The 12262-nt window shown below is 38.6% G+C and overlaps 1 protein-coding gene across 1 annotated transcript; it reads left to right on the top strand.

Annotated features, from left to right (window-relative positions):
• Positions 1-2909: 2909 nt before the first annotated feature.
• Positions 2910-9363, top strand: LOC311084163 (SLAM family member 5-like). The gene is made up of 6 exons (XM_084116070.1): positions 2910-2977; positions 3447-3767; positions 3978-4271; positions 4340-4453; positions 7799-7866; positions 8437-9363. Exons 1-6 carry the CDS (start codon positions 2932-2934, stop codon positions 8488-8490), a joined length of 897 nt encoding a protein of 298 aa, XP_083972196.1. The 5' UTR covers positions 2910-2931; the 3' UTR covers positions 8491-9363.
• Positions 9364-12262: the final 2899 nt, after the last annotated feature.

The following is a 12262-nucleotide window of genomic DNA, read 5'->3' as shown; positions in this document are numbered from 1 at the left end:
TCGATCTAAAGGGCGAAGGATCAGCGGTGTGAGGAAGGAAGTTCTAAACACTTCTTCATAGGCATGAACTGGATTCGCTTCACCATCCGAACGGAAGGAGGAGATAAGAACGGCAGAGAATCAGTTTAATTCACTCAGTGTTATTCATAAGGCGCACTCCAAGCACTTCAACCCACATCTATCTCAGTATCAAGCGTGCAATAGGAGATTCAATAATCAATTACTTATCTTCACTCTTCCATCCAGACGATGTACTTTCCTCTTTTCCTCTCTCTCTCCGTCTTCAATTCCTCATACACACGACATTCCTTTTTCCTCGCAACAAGCCCTCAACGACACACTTCAGAGAACACTTCCCAACAGGAACAAGTCACATCCAAGCGGAGAAAAACAAAACACCACAAGCAGGGGAAGCTCCTCACTTTCTCTTCCTCTGACTTTTTATACTCTAATGAGCGAGCGTGGCCCCATTCAAACGCTCAGCGCAAATTACCCACACCTGCTGTCAATCCGCCACTAGGTTACCATAGCGACAGGCACTCACCCAGGCTTTGGGACGGTGTTTCGCTTCCCAAATCTCAGCGGGGACATTTCTCTAGCAGGGATAGTCCCGGGCTTATTTGTCACCCCGTGACACTAACACCCCAGTATAGTGACGGGGACAATATACTGTCAAAGAGCACCATCCTTCAGATGAGACATTAAACCGAGGTCCTGACTCTCTGTGGTCATTAAAAATCCCATGATGTCCTTCGAAAGAGTATTAGGGGTCTAACCCGGGTGTCCTGGCCAAATTTGCCCCTTGGCCTCTGTCCATCATGGCCTCCTAATCATCTCCATATACTGACCGAGGGACTATGTCTACTTCATATGTACACTTCAGACAGCTCCATATACCACAACGCAACACGAGTGTGACGTCAACGCATATTGCGTTTAATTTACCCCACCACAAACAACTCTATTATATATTAATTATTAAAAAAAAAATCTAAACAACTCAAACACACCTATATATATATATATAGAATGCTGCATTAAACAACTTCGTAATAAAAAATAAAATAAATAAATCAACCCTATAGTGGATTCTAAGTGATCAAGGGCTTTAGCACGTTCCAATTCAGCCTATAGCAAAGTTTACGCCAGTAGAGGCACTCGTGTCATGTAAGCAATGACGTACATCCGAGTGAACGAGACAGAGGGAAGTTAGCTAGTGAAGGGTATGACAATTTTGGAGTGGAACGCAACCCAGGTGGATGCTGCAAATTGGTGGTGGTTGAGGAGATTCCCCCCTTCCATGTAAAGCGATTTGAGTAGAAAAGCGCTATATAAATGCATCTGTCCTAAATTTATTTGAAGTGCGTGCAGCCATCAAATAAAGCAATAAGCCCCACAAAGCCATGTTTTACAGTGGATTTAGAACAGCTAAGGGGCATTTTTAGGCACGACGTGGAGCACATTCGTTTTATAAAACGATTACTCCATAAAAATATTCATATTAATATTTATTTTATTCATAAAATAAACACCAGCAACAAAAAATATAACGTTATAATAGAATGTATTCCTCCGCCAAGCAATGTAGTTCCAAAGAGTGTTGTGCAGTAACACTAATGTAATGCGCTCACAGCTGTGTGTTTGTTGAGTAATTTACAACGGCTTCAAACACGGCTCAACCATTCAGAATCAAGGACTGGACCTATCCGTTTTATTAATCCAAATTTGTTTATGTTTACAAAATACACACTGAAAACATTGGACTTCTTTTCTTTGTACGAATTTCTTTTAATTACTTAATCGATAGCCTGGTTGACAGCAGACCCTTGTCAGTTGTAACTGAGAGTGGGTCTGGGGAAGGTTCATTCACACACAGTCCATTTCCAAAGGGGCGTCACCAACGGACATCGCTCAAATGCCTCTGGGCGCAACTGGATAGACCTTTAAACCTGCTTCAACGTCACTGAGCTGACGTCATCATGTAAAGCACTCAACGTTTGTGATTTGTGTCTCGATTTGGAAAAATTGGAAATGGGCTTGAATGGGCTCTTGGCCAGACGGACTTGCAGAGCAAATCTCAAATTGGCCGGAAGTACGTCAGGGTTTTTCCAGGCTACTTAATCGACTCTTTGTCAATTAAACGTGAAGTAGAAATGTCCCAAAATGTACATATTACTACCAATATGGTACATATTAGTACCTTTTGAATAGGTAGCGCCCCAGTGCCAGCTTCTGTGCATGTTTGTACCTTTTCTGACCTTTTCTGACAGTGTAGTTGCCTGACTGCACTGTGGCACTACCTATTCAAAAGGTACTAATATGTACCATTTTGGTAGTAATATGTACACTTTGCGCACTTATATGTACATTCACGATATACACCCTTAAAGGAATAATTAACTTTAAAATCACACAGTTGATGTACCCCATTGATTTCCATAGTATGAAAAAAAAAAAAAAAAATTTTCCTACTATGGAAGTCAATGCGGCACATCAACTGTGTGATTACTGATATTCTTCAAAATATCTTCCTTTGTGTTCAGCAGAAGAAATAAATTCATACAGGTTTGAAACAACTCGAGGATGAGTAAATGATGACAGAATTTCCATTTTTAAGTGAACTATTCCTTTAAGGGGTAAATAAGGTAGGTTACCTCTAGAAAGCGTACCACCACAGTGAAAGCTTTTACACCATGTTTTCTGAGAGTATCGTACAAAAAGCAAGTTCAATGACAAAAATAAGGAATATTTTGCCCATTAAGAACAGTTAAACTCTTAATAACAGCAAGATGAACTAGAGTTTATTATGTAAATGCAGGTTTGTGAAACTAGGAGGGTCAGACTGTGTCGTGGGAGGATTCACACATCACATCAACACTTCTGCTGTATGTTTAGCAGGAAGTTTCATTAGATCAGAATCAAAACTAGAACATGTTTCACATGTTTGTTTTCTGTCCATGCTGGTGGAATCTGATCGGTGAGTTATAAAAACATTTTCATGGCTTAATTTCTTTTTCCATTTCAGAGTAAAACTTTTCAAATGAGATTATTTTCATCTGCTGTTATGTATCGATGAATTATGATTATTGTGAAATCTACTAACTTTGAATTCATTCTCAAGCAATCCGTAAGCGATTCTGCAATGTTTTCTCTGTTTAAACTCAGTATCTCTGTTACGGTAGCATTTGGCAGTTTACAGTAGCAGTTTATGAATACATTTGACATTTTACACATTTTATTTTTCTTTATCTGTGTCAAAGGAATGTCCATATTGCGGTGATATACAGATATAAGATATACATTTAATTTAGTTCTTATTGGTGCAATAGTTAAGTTATCCAATCAGTGCTAAGTATATTTGCATTTAAATGATAAAATCTACAGCTGATTTCAGGCTTTATAAATCATCAGAAACATTAATCTGTGTAAATATGTGTGTTCTCCAGGTGTGTTTGGTGATTCAGTGTCAGTGATGGAGGGAGATTCTGTTACTATAAACACTGATGATACTAAAATACATAAAGCCGAAGATATACTGTGGAATTTTGGACCTGAAAAATCTTTAATAGCTAAAATGAATAAAAAGAAGCAAATCTTCTCCACATATGATGATGTTCCTGATGGGAGATTCAGAGACAGACTGAAGCTGGACGATCAAACTGGATCTCTGACCATCACAAACACCAGAACTGAACATGCTGGAGTTTATCAACTAGATATAAGTGGAGCGAAAAAATCATCAAAAACATTCAATGTTTCTGTCTATGGTGAGACGTCATTTATCTAAGCATGCACATTCTATTTACATATTCATACGTTAAATAATTTTAAAGTTTGAGATGACAGACACATTCAGAGACCGTGAACACACTAAACACTCACTCAACACAAAGTATTTTACACTGATTTACTACAATTCACAACACCTAAACTAGACTGAATGTTCATGTTTCTCTTTACTCTCTCATGTTTTCCAGCTCGTCTGCCTGTTCCTGTCATCAGTAACTCTTCACATTGTTCTTCATCTTCATCATCATCATCATGTTCACTGGTGTGTTCATCAGTGTTGAATGTGTGTGATGCGACTCTCTCCTGGTACGCAGGAATCAGTGTATTGTCCAGCATCAGTGTGTGTGATCTCAGCATCAGTCTCTCTCTACCTCTGGAGGTGGAATATCAGGATAAAAACACCTACAGCTGTGTGCTGAACAATCCCATCAGCAACCAGACCACACATCTGGACATCAACACACTCTGTCACACATGTGCAGGTACCACAGCACTGATGATATATGTGTGTATTTACAGATTCACTCACACTAATGACTCTCTCCTTCAGTTCCTCCAGTCTCAGTGTCTCTGATAGTGTTGATCTCTGCTGGATCTCTGATGATTGTTGCTACAGTTGTGATCTTCTGGATCTGGAGGAAATGTAGAACAATTGACACAGAAGGCAAGTATTACTGCTTTTAAATAAGTAATATAACAAATAATATTTTGAAAATATGCTCTAAACTAGTCATCTGACTTAATCAATTAATTAAAACTATTCTCATAATTTTGAAGTTAAACATTATACAAAACCAAACTAATATGTGTAGTTATTCTCTGTAGATTACACTCATATCATAATGCATGTCTATTTCTATATACCGGTAATGACAACGTTGCTCGTCTCACTCGAACAAAGACAGATTCTGCATTTCTCAAACTGCATCAACACTGCTTTCAAAAACTTAAAAAAGCTTTCTCAATTTTATGAACTCTCTTACATGCTGGTGTTCAAATTAAAATCTATATGAATGATGACTTTTGTTGTGCTTGTTGAGCCTAAAAGCTGATTAAATACAACGAATGTAAAATACTTTACTTTTGTCAAACATCCCATTTGATTTGATTTATGTATAAAGAATGTCTAAAAAACTTAAGACAAACACATTTTTTAAGGAACATTTTGTGTGGTAAATTAAATTTGTTAAAGGTGCCTTATGTAAAAATTGAGGTAAAAATATCCAAAAAATGAGCTACATGCATCAAAAGAATGAGAAGAAATAAGGGCGATGATGTCATTAAAAAAATGTCAAGTTATAGTGCTGCAGAGATATCAACCTCAATTAGCATTAGCATTAATAGCCACGGCCCGACAGGTGTCGTAATACCAGTTTCGGCCATGGGAGGCGGTATGCCGGCAACATAACCACCAGCCAAACATGCAATACACGAATAACTCGCACGGCTTGTGGGCGTACTTGAACCTGATGTCAATCGTGTGGAAAGTAGCCTACAGCCCACTACTACATTCAAATAAAATATGATAAAAAAGGAACAGAACCAGAGTAAACATTGGCACTGCTTTCCATCGCTGGAGACAACTAATGGACATGAAAAAAATGAGGTTTGACTTCGAACTTGCAACATTTCTTTTGGATTGGTAAGTAAGATGCTGTTAGTATTTCGTTAGAAGTTTGTTTTATATGTTTGTGTAGATTTTCGGGAAGTTATAACATAGAAATGTATCGAAGGCTGTTCGATAAACGTATATAACGTTCATAAATACAGTATTGTAATATAGTACACATAGCACAATCTCTATTGCTCTTTTTTTCTTGCCAACTACGTGACCTATATTATGTATATTAAATGGCTTTCCTGAGGTAAATCTGACATAATTGTTCTCCAGCTGTGTTATTGACCTCTTCACGATGATAAAAAACACTGATTGGTCGATATTATGTATGAGGAATACATTTTGGTAAGTTGTAGCCTAACGTTACTGTATCTTTCAGTGTTCGTGATTTTTTTACTATTAGCTAGTAGAGATGATCGGTTCACATGCGCTAGGGATCTGTCGTGTAACATTTACAAGCGCCAAAACGGTATTTAATTGACAGAATCTGAGAGCTGAGATTTTTTTATATCATAACTAACCTGCTCTGTCTAGTCTGTCGGTCTCCGTGTCCTCTTTGCTTCGCGATTTTTCTGTGCGTGAGAAAATTGATGTGTGGCGTGAGAGCGTGTGAAAAGTGTTTGCGTTAGGGATGCTCATATTGACCGTTTAACCGTTAACCGAAAGTAAAAATTTTGACCGATTAATACTATCAGTTAAACGGTTTAAAACGTTTTTTTTTTTTAATCTTCTTTTTTTTTTTTAGTTTGCTGCATGGTTTAAAAATAAAATACTTTATTAACTCACGGAGCGCGTCGACACGCGCAACCACACACGAGACGTTACCTGTGTATTCCCGGGACATCCGTCCCATCGGAGAGGGTGTTTCTTGCCGCGGGTCTAACTGTCAACAGGCTGCGCTCCAGACTGACCCCACATCACGTTGATGTTGCTTTTTTTTAAATAAAAATTAGACAAGGTGTTAAGGTAGGGCTTCTACTTTTATTTAACGAAAAATCTTAGTCAAACGAAAAAAAAACTTGCCCTTTTTTTCGAAAGCTTTGTTCAAACGGATTCAGTGTTTTCTTTTTGTCATCTCAATTTGTTAATTATTTAAGTTTAAAAAATATATTTAGTGTAGGCCTATTTTGTTTTTTATTTGTATTATTTTATTCTGTTTTTCTCTCACTGTCAGAAATGCTGCAGGTGCGTGAAAATTTAAACTGAATCCAGGTTCTGTTGTTGATCTGTTCTGTATGCTGCTGTTTGCACTTTGCACGTTAAAATAAACCCTTTGATAAAAACTTTTTTTTAAAAAGGTCACAGATACGCGTCCATTTTATTTGTATTTAATGCAATTGACCCTTCGCAAAGACCCTTAGTTACTGTCGCTATGTCCGACAAGCTATATGCTCCTCTCACGTAGGCTACACCATGTTCTCACGCAGTGAAAAATACATCGCGGAGCAGAGAGGAGACTGACAACATGCTGACAGACAGGACAGACCAGGTTACTTTTCGGTTACTTCTGATATTAAACATATTAAACAAAGTCTCACCTTTCAAATTTGTTCATTTTTTAAAATAAATTTAAACGATACAATAGGCTACATACCGTTTTGTGGATCTTAAATGTCTCTGACAGATCGCTGTAGAAGAGCATCCGTTAAAGATGCTCGTGAACCGATCATCTCTTCCTTCTATAGCATCAGATAAACATGAATGAACATAAGAAGGAATGTTGTTTTAAACCGCGGAAAGGGGTCAGTACATTCAGTTTTTCAAGTTCAAATCCTCCCATGTTAATCTGCTAGCTAACGTTATCTCTCCTGACTGCTTTGTCGGACAAAATGGCGGATTATGATTGGTTAGATCGGCTGTCAATTCAATATTATAATCTTATCAGTTAACGGTTAATAATCGATTAACGAGCGGCGGTTGTCGGTCGGGAAAATTAATCGAAATGAGCATCCCTAGTTTGCGTGTGTCTCACGGTTAATGCGTGAGAGTTGGAAGCTCTGGTTATGTTGGCGCTAGCTTGGTCAACATCAGCGAATGCTGTCTGTCAAATTAATGTAATTCAAACTAACAATAAAAATGTAATATGAACAAAACGAATATGAACATATTCACTGGTAAAGGTGAAGGGGAGTAGCTTGAAGATATTCATACTCTAGAGTAGACCAACTCACTTTCTGGAGGTATACTGCCCCCATCTGGTATGGAATGTGGAGTATGAATTTATTTATTTTTACACAAGGCACCTTTAATGCCATTTTTAAAAACTGCAGTTAAACATTTATTTATTTAAGTTTGAAAGTCCTAATAATAACAGGAATATTGTGAAAAAACATATTTTTAAGATTGAATTTTGATATTTTAATGCTCACAGTTCTATTATTGTTCAAACAGTTGAGACTTGTGAAGATGAGATCACTTACGCGGAGACAATATTCGACAAAAGAAGCGCACAGAAATCGGTGAGACAATATATTGTTCATTTGTTGAGTATTTGTACAATTTCAGCAGAGAATCAAATGTAGATCAGTGTGTGCACATTTGATTTTGTCTTTAAAGCTCATTTTCACCACATAAGATTGTGCTTCAGGTGTAGTAGAGAGAGAGAGACACAAATCATGAAGTGGACTATAATTGAGGAGCATAATTCAATTATTTAAATTCCAATCTTGGTCTTGGTCATGAAAAATTTAAAATTATAAGGTATTATAAGGTAAGAAAATATCACATACAAAGTTGAAATTGTGACTTTTTGTCAAAATTACAGTAGGCTATGACATACTAATTTTTACTTTTTTATTTTTGGATTTTTTAATGTCATGATATCGACTTTCTGTGTCACAATTTTGACTTATGTCTTAACTCTAATTTACCAGAGCATTTTTCTTATGTGGTGGAAATGTGCATCCATATAATGATCTATCACATAAATCTCAAACACAACAGCACCATCAGTTTTGTTTTGTTACTTTGAAAAAAAAAACATAACATTTATTATTATTATTGTATCTTGTCTTATGCATTTTTTACAGAAAGTTGAAGAGGAGGAATGTGTAGATTATGCACCAATCGCAACGAGAAGATGATCAAACTTCAGTCTTTTTCTGAGTACAAGACCCAGATTGTGATCATTTCACTGGAACCTCCTGCAACGACCTCAGACTCTAAGGGCCTTATTTTAAGGATCTAAGCTCATGGTCTAAAGCGCATGGTGCAAGTGCACTTAGTGCATGTCCGAATCCACTATTTGCTAGTTCAACGACGGGAAAAATGCTCTGCGCGCCCAGCGCATAGTCTAAAAGGGTTATCTCTATTCTTTTAATGAGTAATGGGTAAGTTTTGGGCGTAAAGTGAAATAAACCAATCAGAGTCTCATCTCCCATTTCCTTTAAAAGCCAGTTGCGCTCTCGCAATTTGCAAGCGGAAAGACTGAACGCTTCTCCAGAGAAGAAACAGATCTGCTCATGCGCGAGGTTAAAACGCAAGCAGACCATCGAAGTGGAAAAAGTGTGCGCATGTTGTCATAATCTATTCAACAGTCTATTTCAGTCGCCTCAAAATAGCAGCATGCCAACAGACCAGCTTTGCTATTTAAACAACGTGGGACGTGTAAATGATAACTGCATCGGGCTGAAACTTGCATTGCACCGGGTGTATGATAGGGCCCTTAGTCAATGGTTGAGTTTGACTAACAATGGATTCATTAAAAGATCTCATAAAAACTTTAAAGGTGAAGGGTCATTTTGTGTTGCTGCTTCTATGGTACTCTCTACCCCTCACTCTCCATAACATTTCGTCTACTTTCAAGACCCAGCTAAAAACATACAGTATCTGTTTGATATGTATTTTCAATAATGTGGCCTTATGTGTGTGCATTATATGCATATTCGTAATGTACTAAGCAGTCTTGAGCAATGCAAAGGCGTTATATAAATAAAACGTATAACTTGTTAAAAGTCTTTGTGTTTCAAGGTTAAGTATTCATTAGAGTGTTTACATTTTTACTCGTACAATGCAAGATGTAGATGCAACTAAAGGAACAGACACCTTGCTGTGGTCTCTATTTATGTCAGTACAGAAATGTGGTTTGATCTGTAGAAGAACAGCTTGTGCACGAGCACATTTCTGCTGCTGGACGTGTGTGTTTGTCTCTAAGGTGTGGTTGAGGTTTTTGTTTCCATTCCTTTACAACACACCGGTGATACTGAACCCATCAATGCTGATGTTTTACAAAAAGGTCTCAAATCAAACAGAGATATTGTTCGAAATAAGAAAATATATGCCTTGTGTGCATATGCATCATGATCCTTTTTACTTATACACTGTATATCTTATGCATATCTCATCTTATACACAGCACAATCATGCAGTTAAGCAGTGCTAGTTTCAGTTGTTTTTCTAGCTGTAACACTTCCTTCTAAGAAGAACTTTTCTTGATAGGGGAGAACGAGGTAATGTGAGACATCGGGTAATGTGAGACACCCCCTATATCTAGCCAACGGAACACAATTTTGGTCATTTGACCATTATGTTTTCAAGCCCCTTCCATTTCACCTTGGCCATGAAGAAGAGGACCTCATGGTGCTGTAGTAAGCATGTTTTTTTCACAAAAATATTTTTTTTGCATGTAAAAGTAAATTTTCTTGCTGACAACTTAATCAACTGTTGTGCCAAAGCAAATTGATTCAGGTAGAAAAACTTATGTCATACATGTTGATGAACTACCAACATATAAAACCATGTGATGATGCCAGCTGAAGATAAGCCTGAATTGCTAAGAGAGATCGTTTTTTTCTAAAATGTGGCGGTGGGGTAAAGTGAGACAAATGCTGTGGGGTAAAGTGAGACATGAGGCACAAGTTAAGTTTAGTCTTAAACATATTTTAATGTAATATTACATGACATATGTTTTATTTTTAATGTCATAAACATAGTAGAAAAGCCATCATGCCAAGGCAATACACCAGGAAGAAAACCTGATGGCCCGAAGGAGAGGGTGCACTCCTCTGGGCCCCAGGCAACCCAGAGGCGCCTGTTTTCCATTACCTAGTCCGATAAGAGTGTCGTCTCCCTCCTCTACAACACCCCGAGCGTCCATGTTTGGACCGTTGTTGCTCCAGCAGGAGCGCCAGCAGGGGTACGGATCTGACTTTGACCGGAGATGACCCACCCTCCCTGGGGCCGGCCCGGGAGGTCTGCGAGCATGGAGCTCTTCTTCAAATACAAGATATTTTTGGACATTTTTACAAGGAGGAATATCCTCCCGTGTGTCTTTCACCCCTAGCTCACCCAGAATGGTGCACGTTCACCGTTGTGCACGCCCTGGCACCGAGGGACTGGGTGTCCAAACCAGACCCTATTTACTGGAAGTCTCGCCTGCACAAAGTGCACTTTCTCTGGCCTGGGTCAGGCTGTTTCTCCACCCGGTCTGACCACCACGGTTCTCTGGTCCATGTTCCTTGTCCGAGCGGAGCATTGTCCCTCCTCCACAAAGACCCAAAGATCCGTTTTAGGACTGACTTTGCTCCAGACGGAGATCCAGCGGTGGCGGACAAATCCGAATCTGGCTCAGGACGGGCCACTCTCCCTGGGCTGGCCAGGGGAGGTCTGACAGCATTGAGTTTTTCAAATGTATCACAATAATTTGGACATAGTTAATTTTTTTTTAGGAGGAATTTCCTCCAGTGTGCCATTCACCCTTAGCATGCCAAGGGCGTTGCACCTTCACTTGGATGCGCACCGGTGGGTCATCAAAAAATTGTGCTTAATTGACCAATCTCCATGATTCTGTTACTAGTCCGACATTAGTTCTGGAATGTGTGGTTGTCAAGCTGTCAAGATTCTTACCGTTACAACATGTGTTGTTATAGAAGTTTCAGAGTGGAAAAAGTAAGTGGATCAGTTTACTCCCAGCTGGTTCACTTTACCCCCTTGATTTCTCTGGTCTGTCTCAGTTTACCCCTAAGCTGGGGTAAAGTGAGATACAAGACCACTTTTTTAAAAACAATCATATTTTCACTGCCCTTCGTCCTGAATACATTCTAACAATTTCCATTGCTAGGAAACATCCTGAATTAATGGGAAATGTGTAAATTTGACAACAATCCTTCATAAAACGCATTAAACTTTCGTTTACAAACACCTGAAACTCACCGAGTGGTCAGGGGTGTCCACTGATATGCTCACACAAAAATCGCTGCAAAAGATGCTTTCCAACAGGTTTTATCGTAGTTTTTGTCCAACTCCATTGACTTGTATTGAATGTGCTGTGTGAGGTACGGTATTACTCCGCCGCTTCTTCTTCTGCTTCTTCTGTGTATTCAATGAAATGCCAGCAGTTTGCTTGCAGTTGGCAAAGGTGCATTATCGCCACCAACTGGGCTGGAGTGTCTATTATTCAAGCTCTCAACGGAAGAATCTACGGGTGTGAGACGTTTGGAAAAATAGATCCACAGTTTTACAATGAATGGTAAAACACCTGTTGGAAAGCAACTTTTGCAGCGATTTTTGTGTGAGCATATCAGTAAACACCCCTGACCACTCTGTGAGTTTCACGTCTTTGTAAACGAAAGTTTAATGCGTTTTATGAAGTATTGTTCCAGTGCACCTATTCACCCATTCTAGAGGTTTTGGGGAAAGCGAAAGAAACCTAAAATTCTCGGGACAGCAGCATGTGTCCAAATTTTAATCTTAACCGTTCTATTTCATCAGAAACGATCTGTAAACAGGGCTTTAAGTGTAAAATACCGAACTTACCCTTTAAATGAAATGTTTTGTTTTATGTAATATGACACTGGTGGGAGTGGCCACACATCAAAGCAGGACTCACTCAAGGTGAAATATAGAAAAATATTTGAC

The sequence above is a fragment of the Abramis brama genome, assembly GCF_963993115.1.
Source record: "Abramis brama genome assembly, chromosome: 6".
NCBI lineage: Eukaryota > Metazoa > Chordata > Actinopteri > Cypriniformes > Leuciscidae > Abramis > Abramis brama.
This window is presented reverse-complemented; position numbering and strand designations above follow the sequence as displayed.